Source organism: Chanodichthys erythropterus, chromosome 8 (genome assembly GCF_024489055.1).
Source record: "Chanodichthys erythropterus isolate Z2021 chromosome 8, ASM2448905v1, whole genome shotgun sequence".
In the NCBI taxonomy this organism is placed as follows: Eukaryota; Metazoa; Chordata; class Actinopteri; order Cypriniformes; family Xenocyprididae; genus Chanodichthys; species Chanodichthys erythropterus.
Window position 1 is genome coordinate 15,199,526 of NC_090228.1, and position 21,439 is coordinate 15,220,964.

At 35.9% G+C, this 21,439-nt stretch overlaps 1 protein-coding gene across 6 annotated transcripts in view; it reads right to left on the reverse strand.

Moving 5' to 3' along the window:
* The window catches only part of anks1b (ankyrin repeat and sterile alpha motif domain containing 1B), a 210,699-nt gene that overhangs the window by 128,334 nt on the left and 60,926 nt on the right, over positions 1-21,439 (reverse strand). For 5 of the 6 annotated variants that reach the window (XM_067391990.1, XM_067391989.1, XM_067391988.1 and 2 more), the window contains exons 4-9: positions 18,052-18,348; positions 10,837-10,912; positions 7,081-7,182; positions 5,877-5,999; positions 4,796-4,977; positions 1,908-2,024 (exon numbers count right to left, since the gene is read on the reverse strand). In XM_067391990.1, coding sequence (XP_067248091.1) covers positions 1,908-2,024; positions 4,796-4,977; positions 5,877-5,999; positions 7,081-7,182; positions 10,837-10,912; positions 18,052-18,348 — 897 coding nt within the window. Of the gene's footprint in view, positions 1-1,907; positions 2,025-4,795; positions 4,978-5,876; positions 6,000-7,080; positions 7,183-10,836; positions 10,913-14,208; positions 14,350-18,051; positions 18,349-21,439 lie in introns of those variants that run through there. The other variant, XM_067391993.1, reaches the window with a different exon arrangement.

Consider the following 21,439-nt stretch of genomic DNA (forward strand, 5'->3'; position numbering starts at 1 on the left):
GATTGGTTTGCGGGTGCAGAAGCAGCCCAAGGAACCCCAACTCTTTCTGAAGCTGGAGTCTCCCTTCCCCCAGCCTGCTGGCACCTTCACTATCCCTGTTTCCATGGTAGCAGGAGGTTTCCTCACATGGCGCAGGTGGGCGGATCAGCGTGTGACACGATTACACTTCCTGTGGGATAATTAGACTTCCTGTCTGAGGGATGGGAATCCCTCTTGCTCATTCTGGCATTAAGAAAGCCTCCTTAACATCAATACACCCAACATTTCCACATCCATCTTTTCATCCACAATCAGAATTAAAGATAAAAAGAAATTTTTTTAGATGCCCAGGAAGTCTTTGAAGGTCTTCGCTGTTGGCTAAAGTTCCCATAACAACATGCCACGACTTACATAGCTGATTCATCTTGCATTAGGCAGTGAAAATGAATATAAATAAATGAATATGAACATAAAACTTTACAATAGGGGTCTTTAATTCCCATTCAGGCATCTGCCAATCATTTTTGTAAAATTTTTTAATATTTTTAATATTTTATATTAAATAATAATAAATAATAATAATAAATTAAATACAAATATAAATAATAAATAAATAAATAAATAAAAATATTACATTTATATTTTTAAAATAAGTAATATAATCAATTCATACAGATGGATGTATAGACAGTAGGGAAGAGGATTAGGGCCAAGCAATAATAAAAAAATAAAACCATCTCGAGATTAAAGTTGTTAAATTTCGAGAAAAACTCATTAAATTTCGAGAAAAAGTCAACATAAAATGTTGAGAATTAAGTCATTAAAGTATGAGAAAAAAGTCGTTAAATTACAAGAAAAAAGTTATTAAATTATGAGAATAAATTCGTTAAATTATGAGAAAAATGTCGTTAAATTTCGAGAAAAAAGTCGAGATAAAAAGTTGAGAATAAACTCATTAAATTCCGAGAAAAAAGTTGTTAAATTACGAGAACAAATTCGTTAAATTACAAGAATAAATTCGTTAATTTAATGACTTTATTCTCAACATTTTATCTCGACTTTTTTCAAATTTAACGACATCTTTCTCATAATTTAACGAATCTGTTTTAGAAATTTATCGACTTTTTTCTCGTAATTTAATGACTTTATTCTCAACATTTTATCTCGACTTTTTTCTTGAAATTTAACGAGTTTATTCTCAACATTTTATCTTGACTTTTTTCTCAAAATTTAATGAGTTTTTTATCGTAATTTAATGAGTTTATTCTCAACATTTTATCATGACTTTTTTCTCGAAATTTAACGACTTTTTTCTCGTAATTTAATGACTTTATTCTCAACATTTTATCTCGACTTTTTTCTCAAATTTTAACGAGTTTTTTCTCGTAATTTAACGAGTTTATTCTCAACATTTTATCTCGACTTTTTTCTCGAAATTTAACAACTTTAATCTCGAGATGGTTTTATTATTTTATTATTGCTTGGCCCTAATCCTCTTCCTTAAGATAGAAAGATAGATTTATATTTTTTAATTATTTAAATATATTCTTTTAATATTTTATTTTATTATTTATTTCATGCATTTAACTAAACAAAAATACAGTAATTAAGAATGCACCATAAAGTATTTAAATCCATAAAATAAATAGATAAATTAAATAAGAATAAATGAATTAATTAGGAGAGCTGTCAGCCAATAAATGAGAAAAGAAAGTAACTTGCGTTATTCATTTGAAAAAGTAACTATTCATTTAACTAGATATTTTGTTGTAAATTACTTTTTCTAGTTACTTGAAAAAGTAATCTGATTACGTAACTCGCGTTACTTGTAATGCGTTACCCCCAAACTTCATTTCTTTATAAATTCTTTATCCGCTAAGGAGTCCGTGGCTGCATTGTAAGGAAAGGAAGTGTGATAATGTGTGTACCTGAGAAAAGCTCAGATTTCTGCAGCCGTTGCAGGGAGTGAGCGCCTCCCACAGGCCTGATGGTCCGCAGCTCTTTTCCTCCTCTTCCACAGCCGGGGGCAATGGGGGAGTGGGCCGCTACAGCCAGGTGGAGAGAGATACATACAGTTACATACAGTTAACAGTAGTACACACAGGCTGAGGTACGGATACTGATCTCAGCTCAAGCCAACATAACACAAGATTAAGATAAGACAGAGACGGTATAAGGGGGAAGAGATGGACCACTCAGAGAGAAACGAATGGAAGGAATTGTAAGACTCAATATGGCGGCTATATGCTGTATCCTTACGCTTAAAGTCCCCCTATGGTGAAAATCAAGGTTTTAATGTTGTTAATATGTATATGGTGTTTTTAATGTGTTTTAAGTCAAACCATGTGCAAATTCATAAGTCAACACCACAGTATTTTCTCTTTCAAAAACGCGGTTTGAAACTGCTGGTGATTCTGACGTCACAAACTACTTTGTAACCAATCACGCCAATGTGTGATCATCAATTATTGGATCTCTGAGGGTGTGAGTGAGTGGAGGCGGGACTAATTTGCATATTCATAGAACCTCATATACTATCTGAGGCAAGGGTGTAGAGTTTCATTCAAGCTATATTAAGGCATGAAGAATTTTTTTTCAAGTCATTTTGGTGATCAAATGTGAGTTTTAAGGGATAGAATTATTGACTACAGGGGGACTTTAAATGAGCCTATCACCATTTTGTTAGAGGAATCAGACTAAATTAGCCTTTTTGGAGCCAAATAAGCTAAATTTGACAAAACTTTTGTTAGATTTTAATGCTGATTCATTATTGAAAAAATCCTGACAAACTGTTTTTGGACATTCTTCATTCAAGTAGATAGGAACTGTTCTGTACTGAGCCCTTAAAGCAGGGGTGTCCAAACTCAGTCCTGGAAGGTCATTGTCCCTGAAGGGTTTAGCTCCAACTTGTCTTAACACCTGAACCAACTTATTCAATTGCAAAAGTTTTGCGTTCCCCCGAGAAACTTTGTGTTCCCTCACAAAACGTTTGCATCACCCTGAGAAAACTTTTTGCGTTCTTTGTGAGGGAACGCAAAGTTTTTTGAGGAATGCAAAACATTTGTGAGAGAATGCAAAAGCATTGACAAATAACTTTTCCTCACATTTCATTTTGTTTCCCTTCACCATGTCCCTTTAGTATGGAAGCTTGATTCCGCCACTAAAAATAAAAATGAAAAAAGGTATTATGACTTTTTATCACAGCTCTGACTTCTTTTCTCAGAATTGCGAGTTTATATCTCGTAATTCTGACTTCTTTTCTCAGAATTGTGAGATATAAACTCGCAATTGTGAAACATAATGTCAGAATTGTGAAATATAGTCTAAACACACAATTTTGGAGTTGCGCGTTATAAACTCACAATTGCGAGGTTATGAAGTCCTATTCTGAGGGAAAAAATTGTTTTCTGACTTTTTTTCTCAGAGTTGCAGGCTTATATCTCACAATTCTGACTTTACAGTATATTAACTCGCAATTGATCACAATAAACTCACAATTCTGAGAAAAAAAGTTAGAATTGTAAGATAAAAGTCACAATTAGCTTCTTTTTATTTTTTATTCAGTGGCAGAAACAAGCTTCCATACTTTAGGGGCTTTGTTGTTCTATACTGACTTACTTCAATAGGACTTTTGATAAGTTTCTTTCTCTCTATTTCACTCTATAGTCCAACATGAACACTTACTTGGCTTGGCTGTGACTTTCACACAGTTTTTCTGTGACTTTTTAGAGGACGCATAACATAAACCATTTTATCTGATTCTTTTGCTAAAAACTCCAGTTTTTTTAACTTCAGAAACACATTCCTAGTCATGTTGAGCCAGAAAAAATAAAATATAGAAGTATCATATACAAACATGATGTGTATTTAATTTGTATATGATACTAGCATGTAAAACAATGATAATTTGCTTCAAATATTTGCTTTCCTGTAGTTCAAACAGTAGGTCATGGGTTAGATTCGCAGGGAAAGCAAGAACAAAAAAAGGGTAAATGTGTACCTTGAATGCAATGTAAGTTGCTCTGGATAAAATCATCTGCCAAATGCGTAAATGCGTAAATGTAAATACGCAAAGAAAAAAATAGGTAAATAATTCCTTTGACATAAGCAAAACATTTCATTTTTAATTAGAAAATGCTGTTTTAAATGAAAATATTGTTTTGTGACTGCATGTATGACCAGTAAATGTTCCCACAACCCTTTTACAGATGCTGGAAACAACTCCAACCCTTTCAGTCTTCAAGTCTTGGGAGTTTTTGACATGTGACCGGAATCGATCGGAAGAGTGTTTGTGTGCGTGCGTGTCTTTGCTTGTTTATCTGGGTTCTGCAGACTTTGATTGATTGACCCGACACAAACACGTTTAATTGTATCGATCAAACAAATGCAGTGGAGTAAACTGTGATCCAGTGGTCACTGTGACAGATCTTCAGCAAATAACCATTGCTTAACGTTCCACTGCACACTTTCCTAATGCAATAACACACAATTTTTCAGCCCCTTACATAAAGTAATATTCACTCCCTCAGCCAGCAATGTAATGAATCTACATCAAAAATAGGATTCTGTTTGTGTTAAATAACATTGGTGATTAAATCTGGAGCTATAAATATGTATTTATGAGATTATATAAATTGAAGGGATGCCCAGATGCACTGCACCCAGTGTTTAGTTCTGTGTTCCCTCTGCTGGCTAGAATGATGTACTGCATCAACAATGAAAAGCTCATTAGGACCTCTTGATATTGATCAACTGATGTGACTGACTTCATTTTCTAGGAAAAAAGATATATTTTTTGATATTTTTGCAAGCACACCTTATTTATTCGAGTGAGAGTGCCGTTTCTTTCCTCGTCAGACAGACGCCCACTGCCGAAGCTCTCCATGGACTGAGAGTGAGAAGAGATGGTCTGACACAGCTCCTCAAAGGAGCAATCCTTATCACGGCAGATCTTTATTTCATTCAGCAACTTGGACAACTCCCCTGTTACTGCGTCATCTACAAAGAGAAGGAGAAAGAGGGAGAGAGAGGGCAGTTTATGGTAAAACATAGAGGAATGAAAAAAAAATAAATACAAATTCTTATTAGTGGATATAGCAGCACAATGTTTCTGTCTGCCTGCATTTTTTTTTTTCTAAATTACTAGTTATATACTGTAGCTACAAATACTTTTTTTCAAATATTATATATAATGGACTATCATGCTATCATCAAATCAAATTTCTCTGTAAGGGATTTTAAATAAATGTCTATTTACGACCAATTTATTTTTATTCTCTTGTCTGTTTTTCAATATTTAATCTGGGACAAATGCTTGGTTTTTGGCAGCGACTCAATGTGCTGATGTGTACTAACAGTCATTTTGTGGTTGGCAGACTCTCGGTTTCACCTGTGATCATTACAAAAATGCTACCCCAGCTGGAACCAAAGACGCACATCCAGCAGTAATTTAGACCACAAAGGGAACGAGTGAGACTGCGCTGCACTGCAACAACTGACCGCTAGGGGCGCTGCTGACTGCACTTTCTTCATAATGAACATCCACTACTCAAAACATACACTCATTTATGTCACTATTTGTGTTCCTGTTAAGAAAATACTTGATTATTTTTAATTAAAAACAATTTAAGTGATTTAGGCGTTCGAACATAGGATTAAACAGTAAAATATTTGCCAGAGAAAAACAAAGCAGCAGACAACGTGCTGTAATATTATCCCTTGACCACTGGGTGTCATACTGCACACTATAATACATGAAAGTGACAGCAGTCATGATGAGTCTACTTTTTTAAATGAAAATTACATTTAAGTGTTAAAATAATCATTGTATGTATGATGATTTTAATAAAATGTATTAAGAACGTTGCAGTTTTCACTGATCTGACAATCGCACATACTTTTATGCCGCAGAGACGGGGATGGCACAGGTGAGGGTATTGATGTGCGTGGTGTTGGTATTGGGCGCTGCCGTGCTAAATCTTCATGGAAATTCCCTCTGTCACAATCTGACATCATATAATCTAGAGAGACAGAGATAAATTCATTTATAGTGCACAGATAAACACAACAACAAAAGTACATTGAGTTTTAGGACAGCATTGAGTCAGACAAAACTCTTGTTCTTTCTTTTTTCTTGTTTTTAAAGCACTTTAGGTTGGTGAAAACCAAAATGTGGTGCTGTAATTGGTGCTCTAAACAACTATAGGCTGCACAAGCCACATGATAACCATGAAAACAACAATAGTTTCAGAGTCCCGTCAAAGACTGTAGATTATAAAACCACAGCAAGTGTGAGTTTGAGTTTCCTTCACACTGGGGATTCTGGTACATTGACCACATAGAGGCAGGGAGGAGAACTTTAATGCTGCCTCTGTCCTATAAGATGAAGGGTGATTTAGACTTCTCATGTGTCCAAATGAGACATTTTCAAGCAGTAACAGGGAGTCCTAAACTCCCATGTCTGCATTTCACAACCCTCAGAAATGTATAACACTGGGCATGAAGTGGATGGAAACAACAAGTGAGCTAAAATGCATTTAATTTCAAAACCAGATAACCACATAATATTCTTTTACAAGGGTGTGTTTTTGAAAGCAGAGATGGAACGTTGCATTTAAACACCCAACGTCTTTTGTGCTGTATGATAAACTCTGCTGGAAAGAATGAGTTTAGTTGGATCAGTACATGAAGGCAGACGGCAAACAGACTTTAGAATCTTCCAAGACGTTATAATACTAAAATGGCCTAAAGTAGTAATAACATGTTTATAACAATGTAATAAACATGTAATAAGTCCAAGCTCTCATACAAACCTCAACAAAATGAGTGAAGACTCAGTATTGTGGGTATTTGTAGTTGTTTTTTTGGCCTAAAGTATGTCAGGGAACAAGGATTTCTCACACGCACTAAATAACCATTGTTCTCAATCTAACACAAACTTCCTGAAACAAACTTTATCAATCTGCAAGCATCCGCCTTCTGATCTCCACCAGGAACACGCTCCCTCATTAGCTTGTGCACGTGTGTGTGAGTGTGCTTGTGTGTTTAAGGGCTCTAAAAAAGTTTCAATGTGTGTGCGTGTAAGTCTGGGAAACACGTTACCTTGTATAAGAGAAGCAATTTGTTGTGATTTCTGAGATGGATGTTCTCTCAGTATGTCTAGAGCACTTCTTCCCTGGCTATCTCTGATGTTGGCATCAATCCCTGAGGAATAAAGAACAGAAAAAAGTTTAATTTTGTATTTGATTTTTAGTTCAGGTTTACTTAGATCTAGTTGTTCTTAAACATTTTTAATTTGTATCTTGTATCTTTAATTTGTTTATTTGCCAACTAGTTTTAGTTTATTACTTTATTAAGTTTATATAGCTTTCCTGTAGCTCAGTGGTTAGAGCATGGCACTAGCAATGCCAAAGTCATGGGTTCGATCCCAGGGATTGCACATACTCGGATACAAATGTATAGTATAATGCAATGTAAGTCGCTTTGGATAAAAGCGTCTGCCAAATGCATAAATGTAAATGTATATATATATATATATATATATATATATATATATTATTTTTTTTTTTTTTTTTTTTTTTAAGAGATGCACAGATATATCAGCCAATAATCAGTATTGGCTGATGAAAGATGCACTGCATTTGGGCATTATATGAATTAATAAAATTCAGAAAGTTAAGAAATATAATGTGTGTTAATACTAATTTGAGTAATGTGTATATGTTATATCAGTTACTCTGAAACAAGTTGATGAAATGGAGAGAATAACGTTTTTATTTGCATTTCTTTCAAAATATAATAATTGAAAATATAATGATTAATTATTAATTATAATGAAATGATCATTAATTTAAAAGAAGGTATAAAAGCCAGAACCCCAAACTATCAGTATCGTTATCGGTATCGGCAGATATCACTCTGAATAATTGGCTATCGGTATCGGTGGAGAGAAATTTAATATCGGTGCATAATTTTTTTTATTATCCCTGGTAATGCAACACCACAAAACTGTTCTATCTGCATATAAATGGCACGAGACCTTAATTTAAAAATACAAAAAGTGAACTGTGTTTACAAAAAATGAACAGTTACCCAATTAAGAAGACAGAATACAATGAACACAATCTAAAGTGAAGCTTGGGATATTCATTTAAATATGAAAATTAAAGTCATTTTTATTGAGTATTCAATTTTGTTTTCATCCATTTTTGTTTTAACAAAACTATTCATATAAATCAGATAAAATAAAAAAAATTAGTAATATTTAATTTATTAATATTAATACAAAAACAAATTAAACCAATACGGAAGAGGATTAGGGCCAAGAAATAATAAAAAAAATAAAACCATCTCGAGATTAAAGTTGTTAAATTTCGAGAAAAAAATCGTTAAATTTCAAGAAAAAAGTCGAAATAAAATGATGAGAATAAACTCAATAAATTACAAGAAAAAACTTGTTAAATTTCAAGAAAAAAGTTGAGATAAAATTTTGAGAATAAACTTGTTAAATTACGAGAAAAATGTCGTTAAATTATGAGAACAAATTCGTAATTTAACGAATTTGTTCTCGTAATTTAACGACTTTTTTCTAGTAATTTAATGGCTTTATTCTCAACATTTTATCTTTACTTTTTTCTCGAAATGTAACGTCATTTTTCTTATAATTTAACAAATTTGTTCTCGTAATTTAACAACCTTTTTCTCGTAATTTAATGGCTTTATTCTCAACATTTTATCTCGAATTTTTCTCGAAATTTAACACGTTTTTTTCTCGTAATTTAATGAGTTTATTCTCAACATTTTATCTCGACCTTTTTCTCGAAATTTAACAAGTTTTTTCTCATAATTTAATGAGTTTATTCTCAACATTTTATTTTGACTTTTTTCTCGAAATTTAACGATTTTTTTCTCGAAATTTAACAACTTTAATCTCAAGATGGTTTTATTTTTTTATTATTGCTTGGCCTAATCCTCTTCCGTAAACCAAATTACTTGAAACAAAAATGTTAAAAATAAAGTCATTTCTGTGTTATGGAAATGACACAATAGAAAAGTTCTGACTTCTTCCCATAAACTCTCAAAAATACACAAAACTAAACAATTCTCTCAAAACAAAACTTTCCACTACAATAAAACTATGACAGAGTAATTACACCACCCTTTCCTCATACAACATCAAGTTCCGCAATCTCCAGTTCCTGTTCCACAGCTGGCACTGACAGGGAAGCTGTTAGGTCACAGGTCACACAAGTAGTTTAACACTCTGAGGTCTGACGGTATCGCCGGCGATACCACCGTGGTTTTTTTCTTATCAGTGTGAAAGAGACTCAAAATACTCCGTCAATGTTGCACATACAATTAAGAGTTATACACCATTTTAATCTGTGGAATATCTTCTTTCATTTGTGTACACTCAGAGTAAAAACAGAATTTTGTGCTTTTTGTAAAATAAAGAAAACTAACATGATGCGTGATTTCTCCTCTCCCTCTGAACGAACTCCAATCTGATAGTTCTCAGAAAATGAACTGTAACTTAGTGAATACTAATGACAAAAAAATTACACTTATGTCTAAAAAAACGTTAAGATGTCAGGTTTTAAATCATGTAAGTCAAATCGAAAACAAACCTTCTTTGTTTATGTAATCTGTATGAAAAGAGAGCCATGTCAGAAATCCGTGATTCAGCTCATTATCCGCTAATGCGGCCACGCCCACGGAGCCAGCGCTATTCAGACGCTAATTCAGTCAATACATGCATTTATTATCTCAATCGTGTATTTATTGTCTTGAAAAGTGTTTATCTGGATGTAAAAGTCATGGTTAGCGATCTCTAGAAGACATGCAGTTACTTCCTGTTTACTTGTCTTCTACAGATGAAGTTTAGATGAGTTTTTGTTTCTTTAGCGCCCTCCTGCTGCTGTATGTATTGGAAACTCCATTCATGGAATAGCCTCTTCTTCTTTTAGATGAATTTGTGGACTAAAATGCACAGAGCGCCCTCCGACTTCAAGGATGAATTGAAAACACCAGCGCTCATAGTAATGACAGTGAATATTAAATAAAAATAACTCCTCTGTATAGAAAATTGACATAAGCATATGAGAATCCAATATTTCTCCAAATGTGCATGCTTTTAAACTAAAAGCCTATATTCAGACTCTTTGCATCACAGAAATACATTATATTTTAAAGTATAATATAAAACCATTACTTTATATTGTAATAATATTTTTCTGTATGTTTCATATATCATAATGAGCTTGAGACATCACAGAAGGTTTTTTTTCACAGCCTAACTGACTGAAATGCCTCATTAATATGCAAGTCATTTCAGCTCATTACTATCCAATTCTTTTGTCTTCTCAGGTGAGAATGGCCCATTTTCAGTGGTGATTCACGCCTCATCGCATACTGTGTTTCTTGGCAAAATGTGTCTTACAAAAACTAAATCAATATATTGTTAAATATGAAGGAGTAGGCAGCATAATTTTTACATAATTTTGAAGCAAAAACTCTAGTCTACAACCTCCAATACCCTAAAGTCTTATGAACACAGATTTATTATACTTTTTTTGGCCTTATTTCAGTGACTTAAGTTTTTTGTTTTTTCAACAACCACGCATAAATGTTATTCCTTCAAAAACACAAACATGTACATACATGTTCCTCACATATTATTGTAGCCTAGTTTGTGCTGAATACAGTGTAATGACACTTTTTCCATTAATATGTTTATGAACAACTGAAAAAAGCACAAATGTCAGGGCATGTCAAAAGTTCTCCAGGCCCCAAATCAGCCTCAGACTCCAGAGGGTTAAACATCCCCATCCCACACACATACTCATCCCGAAGACATACCTGAGTCAAGCAGTAGCTGAACTACATCCATCTTTCCGAAGAGAGCGGCTTCATGGAGAGCACTTCCTTTCTCTGTCTAGAGAGAAAAAGATTTTAAGTCAATATTTTAAGCCAAAATGCTTCACATAAAGGAGTAAACGGCAGTAATACACTATGGCGTCATTACTTTTCCTGCCCTTGCAGTCTATCAGCCGTCTACTGGGGCGGCTGGCAGGGTATTTTATATCACGCTCACTCTGAAGTACTTAACTACACCCAATTTAGCTCTGGAAACATTTATTCAATGTACTACAATTAACGGCAATGGCGCTGTGAATTTATGAGGCTGGCTGACGGGAGCTTGAGAGGAAAAGGAACGGGCAAATGAGACCGAACGGCAGTTGAGACAGATCGCAAGAACGCTTCTTGCACTGTTGAGCATGGTCATTTTAATAGGCCACCGAGAGACCGAACACGATATCAAATCAAATCGGCCCCCTTCGGCCTTCATTAGTCCAGAGGCATCTGTACAACTCTTGCTCTTCTCCCTGAATTCCCTCAATGGATGTGATGATGCAATACATATTAAACAAGAACTACAGGGACTTACTACTGTAATACTTAATCCTGCACATGTCATATTTCTGCAAAAACAGCACTGACCTTCTGCAAGGCAGTCTGGGAGAGCCACAACTACCTCTGTGCAAAATTTTGAGACACTTTTAGGCACTGTTTTTGTCTAGCCATGGTATTAATGACATTATTCTTTTTTCTGAACAAATGGGACTCTCCAGAGTCCAGATAGCTCACGTTAAGTTTTTGTCTTTGTAACATTACCAACAGGGCATTCTTACAATCCGTATGTGCTTTTTTTTTTTTTTTTAAATCTATGTACATGTCTAATTAAAGTCTTTGGCTGCTGTATGGTTTCTATGTTTCTTGCAATAAGATTGTGTGCTCTGGAATGTTTGGTGAGTAGAAATGTTCAAAAGCAGATCTACTTTGAAGGTGTAAAAAAATCGATTTTCTGGATCAATTTCAAATCAAGTGAGAGCACGGAAAATTTCTGAACTTGAAGGTTTCATTGCTCAACAGATGTCTAAGTCACAGAGTCTTGCAGTAGGACTACACGATATATTGAAATTATCGAAATATCGCAAATGTACATATAGTGATATGCATATCGCAGTGGCTTGCGATAACTGCGCAATTTCAATACACCAAAAGACTACAAAAAGACCAAGTTTTAGGTCAACAAAGACAGCAGAGAGTACTGGACACATGACTGTTATTAAATGCAGTAAGCGAAGTTCTGACATGCACTGAAAGCAGCCTCTCGGACAGCACGTGATCCCAAATTCAGTTCACTTCCGCAGCTTATATAGCCAAATACACACAAATTATGTCAAAATGCCCGTCTTGGTGAGTATTCATGTAAACACAGTCAGTTATGTCTTATGTGGACTAAACAGTTGAGAAAGAAAGTGTGCGCATAACAATATATTGGATCCGTGCAGTTCTTAAAGTGACAGCAGCCTAATAAACCTGCTTCAGTCTGTGTGCTTAATGTTAATCAAACAACAAAAGACGAAGAGAAAATCACTTACTGCTCTTGACTGAATAACTTTTCTAGCTTTAATAAGAATCAGTACATATTTAATTCAGTGAAGACTAAGCAGTGTTTTACTTTTACATTTAATTATTCAATTTCTGTTGTTTAATAAACCTATGTAGGCTTACCTGAAACCCTAAACCCCCTGGTTTACACTTAATTTTTATGTAATGCTACAGTAAAACATTGCTGTTCACTTTCAGAAGTATAGGGATGCTTTCTTCTCACAAAAAGAATGTGAAACGTATATTGATTATACCATTTTCATTATTTTAATATATTTAAATATAACTTAAATGTATTTTACACACTTAAAGCATTATCATACCGCATATCGAATATTGTACACTCTAAAATATGCTGGGTTAAAAACAACCCAAGTTGGGTTGAAAATGGACAAACCAAGCAATTGGGTTGTTTTAATCCAGCGGTTGGGTTAAATGTTTGCCCAACCTGCTGGGTAGTTTTACTTAAACCAACTATTATTTAAAAAATGCTATATGGCTAGCTTAAAATGAACCCAAAATAGTTGGGAAATTAAAAACCAGATGCAATTAGAGACAACAATAATAGACAAAAGGTGAATGTTTATTAATAAGCTTTAATATTTTATTAATATAAATTTAATAGTTTAATAGTTTATTAATACACATTTATTAATAAGCAATTTAATAAATGTTTATTGTTTAATAATTATTCATTGAACATTAATAAATGTTCATTTCCAACAGACTTTGGGTTAATTTTAATTAAGCAATACAGTAATTTTTAAACAATAGTTGAGTTAAATAAAACTACCCAGCAGGTTGGGCAAACATTTAACCCTACCGCTGGGTTAAAACAACCCAATTGCTGGGTTTGTCCATTTTCAACCCAACTTGGGTTGTTTTTAACCCAGAATTTTTTTGAGTGTATTATTTAACACATTTTTCTTCAATATTGTGGAGCCCTATCAAAAACTTCAAAATTTGTCACGTTCACACCCATTGTAATTTTTCTCATACATGACCTAGGGATGTATCATCTTCATTTAAATCAATTGATTCACATTGTTTTCTGATATGCACCCTAAGCGACATTCACATAGAATATGTTATTGCGTTCCACTGCAATGTTCTCCAAAGTTTTTCGATTTAAACGTGCTAGGTGGACATCTTTTCGCAATGCATTCACGTTTTGTATCTTATACAGCTTCTCGTGTTGCTTTCTAAAAATGCGTCACTCAAGTTAAAAATAGTTCAACTTTTGAAAAACACATCTTGAGAGCTTGTATGCTTTTTCTATTATAACACCCTGTGTCTCGTCTTTTAAATGCAAAAACACATTCTGTGTGAATAGAAGAAAACATTTCATCTTGTATCTCAAGACCCCAGAGTTCTGTTCCATTCAGTCTAGCCAGTCGTACTGTTCTTGATCACAAAAATGCATCCTGTGAACGCCCACAAGTCTGCTCAAAGTTCTTAGAGAGAAGTTGAAAACAGCAAAATGAGGCAAACACACAAATGAGGTTATATAAAAAGAAGACTATAAATGTAGTGCTGGTACACTGTCAGAAAAAAATAGGAACACTTTTGTATTGTATTAATAACCCATATGGGGTCATATGAGTCCTCAGGTACTAATACGCATTCTTTAGGTCTAGATAAGTCACAAAGGTATGTGTTTTTGGACAGCGTACTATCAAGCTTAAACCCAGTGAATCTGGGGAAAAAGCTTGCATAAAGTTACGCCTTTAAAACATACATGCAAAATGAGAGGTCACATCCACTGTGATTACTTACTCAGAGAACACACACAAAATAGTTGCACATAAGACATTCATCCTTGAACCTGAGAATAAACTCCAGTCCAGATCACTGAATAGCCCAGAATGACTTAATCCTGAATGAGCATGGCAAATACTGCAGAGTACACTGTTCTCCTGAAATGTTTAACTCAGGATGAGCAGCGAGTGCACCCACAACGGGACGGGAAGTGGGACCCCCTCCTCTGAATGAGGACCACTTCCTGTCCAGTTTCCCATGGTGATTAGCTATTGATGTCACCAGGAGGAGGAAATCGATTCACTCTCACTGCGCTTCCAGGAATTGAGAAGCGGTGAGCAGATTGCCTTCATCTCTCTTTCTTACTGCTCTACTTCAGCTGAATGTTCTTACAAGTTTACAGACTGAAAGATTGTCTTTCTCAGACCTTTGTTATTTTATTTTTTTATTTTTGTTGGGTTTTTCTAATCTACAGCACTATGGACATTTCATTTATCCAAAATTCAGCTTATCATAAATGTATTTTAAACATTAAATATGTTCTCATTCACAGTGGACAGATAAATTGGAACATGTCTGGTTAGCACACTATAAATTTACAGGGTTAAAATATGCACATGTTCAAAAAATACTGTATCTCTCATAGAGACAGAGAGAGACAGAGGAAGGGGAATCCATGCTTTCTGAGATCAAAGCTTCCTCTGATCATCCTCTCTCACACACACACACAACACAGAATCATGCAAACACAGACAATTCAGCAGCGTTCCATCACACACACACACACACACACACACACACACACACACACACACACACACACACACACACACACACACACACACACACACACACACACACACACACACACACACACACACACACACACACACACACTGTCTAAAGAGACAGTTTCCATACAAACAGCTGATAAATAAGACAAGCACATCCACGAACACACACAAACCTTTGAAGCTATATCAGAGAGGATTTCATACTAAAATAAAGATACATACTATTCTAATGGCATTGTTGAGTGTAAGAAAACAACAGTTACCCATGCAAAACTCACTGCAACAATGTCAGGGTGTTGCTATGCAATTACTAAGGACTTTTGTGTGGTTTTTAGTGTACTAAGGTGTTACTGTAGCTGTATGCAGTTGCTAAGTTGGTTGGTGTGGTTATTGGGATGTTCTGGGTGGTTGTTAAGTTGTTGCTATGTGATGCGTTTGGATGGTTTCTAGGGTGTTCTGGATGGTTGATAAGCAATTACCAATTCTAAGTTGCAGCTAGAGTTTTCTGAGTGGTTAGGTTGTTTAGAGTAGTTTCTATGCAGTTGCTAGAGTTTTCTGGGTCGTTGCTGATCTGATTGGACATTCCGGCATTATTACATCACACATGCACAAAATCTAAAAATGCAGTTTCCATACAAACAGCATTGAAGTTTGACAACCACATATCTAACAAGAACACAAACCTTATATTAATATGGACCTCTCATTCACAGAATATTTTTTTCATACTAACATAATATGTTTACCATTCTCCATGCCTAATTCTAGGTATGTTTTTATTCATTTACTTACTTTTCCATTTACATTTTAATTATGGATTGTTTTTACAATTGAGGGCATCCCCAGATATTCCCAAAGGGAAGGTTTGTACGATTTAGGTCACTTCTTGGTACAAAATTTGTCCCTAAAGTATAACCAACTAAACACACACCAGGGTAGCCTGAGGAAACCCTGGACTGAGAACAGAGTGTTCTTCTACTGCGTTTCACTTACTCTCACAGCTAGATGAATTATTCATCCATTTGAGCCCTTAAACCATTCACACACTCTCTCTCACTCTCTCACTCTCTCTCTGAGCATAACAAATACAAAGTTCTGTCATGAAACTCTAGATGGCGGCAGGCTCACAAGTCCTTAAAGGGATAGTTCACCCAAAAATGAACACAAAAGAAGACATTGTAAAGAATGTTGGTAATCAAACAGTTGACGGTAGCCATCAACTTCCAAAGTAGGAAAAAATAGCATGGAAGTCAATGGCTACTGTCAACTGTCTTGTTACTAACATTCTTTAAAACAGAGGGTATGCATTGACGTCACTTTCCTGCCGGAACACGCTCCCTCAGCCGGACTGAGTGGCAAATAAGCCTGCTGCATGACTGGATTTAATAGCGAAACTGTGAAAACGCGAGTACAACACGTGTAAAACAAAAGATTTAACTAAAGGTTGGACTTGATAGTGTTCCTGTTACAACTTACCAAATACCCAGTGATCCATGTATACTGACATGCATTTGTTTCCAAACAAATGTGCCTGATTTCGAAGCCAGGGAAGCAAATTTGCCTGTGAACGCTTTATATAAATACAATATAGGTAGGTCTAAATCTGTGTGATCACTTATATTAATGTTATATATATCATCCAGTCCTTAAACATATAGTTTTTGTCAATTTTTATGTAAAAACATCCAATTACACAGGATATAAGATGGTAAATATTTAATTGTAAGTTGTCAGTACAATATATAACAATACAATATATAGGTTATGATTTTACCCCAAAATTCAACATATTGCCTGGAGTCCAGTTGTTTCTGTAAATTGCAGCAATCCATTTGCTTCTCTTTCTTTAGCTTTTGGCAGTCTGTAAAAATATACCTCAGATTTGTACAGTCAGTTGCAAAGCTCTTTCCCATTTTTAATATTTTGTGGGGTTTTTTTGCAGCATTCATGTTGAAAACCATTGCTGCCGCTCAGTGAGCATAACCGCAGTCACTCCAGCCTACAATGACGTCTTGTGCATACCCTCTCTATATCATCTGTTGTGTTCAGCTTAAGAAAAAAACTCATACAGGTTTGGAACAACTTGAGTAAATTATGACAAAATTTTAATTTGGGGTGATCTATCCTTTTAACTTAATCTGTTTGCAGTTACATTATTCTCTATAGGGCACAGCTGATTGGTTTCCACTGTATTGGTAGCCAATGAGCTCACTGCTCAACATTCAAATTCTTGCTTATTGTTTGCTGTAGCAGTTTTCAGCACATTTTCCCTCCTCCCTCCCCAGCTCCACCTGTATGGTTCTGCTATTGGTGTGATTCATGTATTGCTCAACAGCAGAATGTTGTGTATGCATTAGGGCTTGGACATTAAATCGCTGCATTGTGAACTGAGAAAAGATCATTGATCGATACTGAGATTTTCTGAATGCACTGCGATTCTCTCTTGCATCTATTCTGAGCTTAGTTTATAACAGCAGATGGGAAAGTGTGCTTTAGAAACAGCTGTAATCTGCTTGCTTCCAATTCCTTACGCACACCACTTGAACCTTCTATAAAATAATCACTCATAAAGTTCGAAAAGGTTGAAGCGAATTACAAGGGTGTTTGCAGGGGGCTGTTTACATTAATCTCACAACATAAAAGCATTCTGTGGTGCAAGTACACTCTTAGACTCAGCCGATTACACAAGCACTCTTCTTCATGAGCATTTGAGTGTGCGATTAAAAAAACAAGCCATCTGCTGTTAAAAACTAATCGCAGAATCAATTCGAGAGTGCATCGCGATGCATTCGGAAAATCTCAGAATCGAGTGATGCATTGATTTATTGTCCCAGCCCTAGTATGTATTGGCAGTGGCAAGTTCTGTACTTGCTCTGCAGCAGCAGCAATAAAAGCAGCAGCAGCGTAGCAGATCTATTCCACAAAGACCAAACACATTAACATTGTCATGCTCATTACCATGCCAAACTCTCAGAGAGTTGTCATAAGAGAACTGAGAGCTGGAGAAAAAAAAAGTGTGTTTAGCATATGAGTTTAGAGGAAGAAGATATCCTGCTCAAACACTGACCTGTGTGTTAACGTCCATGTCGGCCTCCAGCAGCACTCGAACGGTAGAGTAATGGCCATTCCGTGCGGCCAGGTGTAGAGGTGTGTGCTTGCGTGTATTGCAGCTCATGAGGTTGGGGTGGGCGGTCAGTAGCATGCGGACCACCTGCAGGCGGCCATACAGGGCAGCCAGATCCAGCGGCGTTTCCCCGTGACTGTTCCTCATGCTGGGGTCGGTCAGCTCCTGCAGCAAAACACGGACCACCTCTGAGTGACCGTACTGAGCCGCACAGTGCAGAGCCGTCTCCTTCTCAAGGTTCTGTATCAGAGAGAGAGAGACAAAGAGAGACAGACAACATGTTACTGTAATAGATTCACTATGAAGCATCCATTATCGAAACATGAGCTGTCATATAACCATGACAACTGTCTGTCAATCACTGACTGCCCTAAATAAGTCCTATACTGCAATGCAACTGCCTGCAGGCTATTATCAGTTTTTTTTTTTACACATAAAACGATACACAGCAGCAAAGATGCACACCCTGATCGGATCCCTCTATAACATGAATGCTGGTTAAAACTGTTAAAGACAAATTACTTGAAAGTGAAACATCTGAATGCATTAGCCATAATGATGTCAACATATAGTAATTATTGATCTAATGGCAGTGCTAGCCGTTTTTTAATATGGCTTATGATTCACTTTTATTGTAAGTCTTTTTATTTTCATTGACTGATCAAGTCTGATTGCTTAAAAATGTGATAGCACAACTCTCCTCCATGTGCGCAAATGGTGTGGGACGAGTTCAAATCTGTAAACCTACAAGGCTACATTCACACTGCGAAAACACTGCTTCATGAAGCTTTGAAGCTTTACGAATCCTTTGTTTTGAAACAATGGTTCAGAGCGCGTATCAAACTGAAAATCACATGACTTTGGCAGTTTGAGATCATTTGATACGCGCTCCGAACCACTGATTCGAAACAAAAGATTCATAAAGCTTTGAAGCTTCATGAAGCAATGTTTTGAAACCACCCATCACTAGATATTGTTGAATAAAGTCATTATTTGTTTTTTTGCTGCACAAAAAGTATTCTCGTCGCTTCATAACATTAAGGTTGAACCACTGTAGTCACATGAACTGTTTTAAATATGTTATTAGTAGCTTTCTGGGCATCTGAAGTCTACAGTAAATTAATTTGCTTGCAATAGAGGCCTCACTGAGCCATCAGATTTCATCAAGAATGTCTTCATTTGTGTTCTGAAGATGAACAAAGGTCTTACAGGTGTGGAACAGCATGAGGGTGAGTAATTAATGACAGAATTTTAATTTTTGGGTGAACATTTTTTATTTTTTTTGTACAGCTGTTCAAATTGTTGTTTTAAATGTGGCTAATATCAGATTTCCAGTGTGAACAGATCATGGTTCTGAACTGACCTGCATGCGCAAAAGAACGAAACAAAAGGGGTTGCTAGGTTTTTACCACAAAATCAACTCAATCGCTTCTCAAAGCTAATCCAAAACTAGCCCAATCGCTTTCAGTGAGGTATCCAGGTAAAAATCGCATTCCGGGACTTAAATATCTCGTTAGTGTGGTCGCTTCAACCCACAGAGTTCCAAAACAACCTGCGGCAACAATGAAAAAGTAACCCAATTCTGCGTGAAAATGGCGGACTTGGCAACACACACAGTGCGCTGTCATACGGAAGTAAACACGAAGGGCATTAGGCTATGTTCACACTGCGAGCCTTAATTCTCAATTCCAATTTTTGCTAAGATTGTTGTTTTAAATGTGACCATTTTCAGATCTCCAGTGTGAACAGATCATGGTTCTGAACTGACCTGCATAGGCAAAAGAACGATACAAACCGGTTGCTAGGTTTTTACCATAAAATCACACACAGCGTGCTGTCATAAGTAAGTAAATAAGGAGGGCATTAAAGTAAGTGATTACGTGTTTATTTATAATATGATCTGTCATGGAAACCAGTGAAATTATGCGCAAGCAATATGAAAAATAAAGACAATGATGTGACAAAAGAGAGCAGAGTTTTGAAACTTTTATGATACAAAAGCCCTCACGTTTTGCTTGTATTACAGAGCTGTCTCTGTAATACTTGCGAGTTCTGACAGATATGAGTTACATGTGGGCAAAAAAACCCCGATTTGGGCCACATTTACATCTAGTGTGAACATAGCCCAAGTGTACTGAGAATACAGGCCATAACCCTATTATAACTTAACAGCACCCTCTACTGTCACTACAGCACACCACACTTGTTCTCTTGACTATATATGTTTGTGTGTTTAGAGGTGTGCTCCAACAAACTCAGAAAGGAGCAGTCATGTCTGTAGCATGAAGACAGAAGGAGCATTCGTGCAGGTCTGTCAATAGACAAGAGAGCTGCAGCAAGCAGCCGCTTTAACTGCAATGACTTATTTCAAGCAAATGAGTTCCTTAATTAGCCAGACATGATTGAAAATGATGATAAGAGACTCCCAGTCCCTGAAGCAGCACAAAGAAACAGACCTGATACTGCAGACAGATTTCTCTCGCTCTCTCTATCGCTCTCTCAAAATCTCTGCCCTGCCTTTCTTCCTTTAATCTCCCTTTTTCAGCCTTGAACACCACACAAACACACACATGCGGGGTAATTTCCTGCATCTATGAGCGCAGCCTCCGTCGTGCATCTGTATGTTGGCCAGACAGCACAATATCCAGAGAGACAGCAGGCCGCTTTCCCACTCCATACTGTTCACGCCGTATTGCTTAATATCCAAGATGGGCTGTCATGATAAAACAACAGAAGAACAGGCAATCACATTCAATAAGTGAAATGGCACATAATAGTGACGGCGTATCTAGAGCGATCAGCACTTTAGATGACACAAAACACATAATTAAAGTATAAAATAAACAAACAGTCTCAACAAAAGTGCTTTGTTCACAGATGAGGACCTCGTGAGTCTCGTTTCTTAGCGGAGCACTAAAGCAGATGTACAGACAGACAGTACTGCCCATGGGAGGATAGAGGAGGTGTGGAAGAGCGCATTAGTCTCGGCTATCCTGTACTGTACAATCCAGTGCAGTTTTATGTGGATCTTTGAGCCACTATTGTAAAATTAAAGGAATATTCCCTAGTGAAAAAAATCTTTACCAAAATGTATTTAAAATACACTTATTTAATGCTACGTATACTACAAATCCATTAACATATTTATTGACAAAACGCTTGAGACTTACTGATATAAATATTATAATTAATCTTTATTTGGTGTACCTCTTCATTGCACAATGCACATTTCTTAATATTATGCCTAAAATGTGTTTTAATTTCACTATTACTAAGGATAGTATGACCTCTGTATAATATCGTTCTTTAAATGCAAGATATTTTTAAAGGT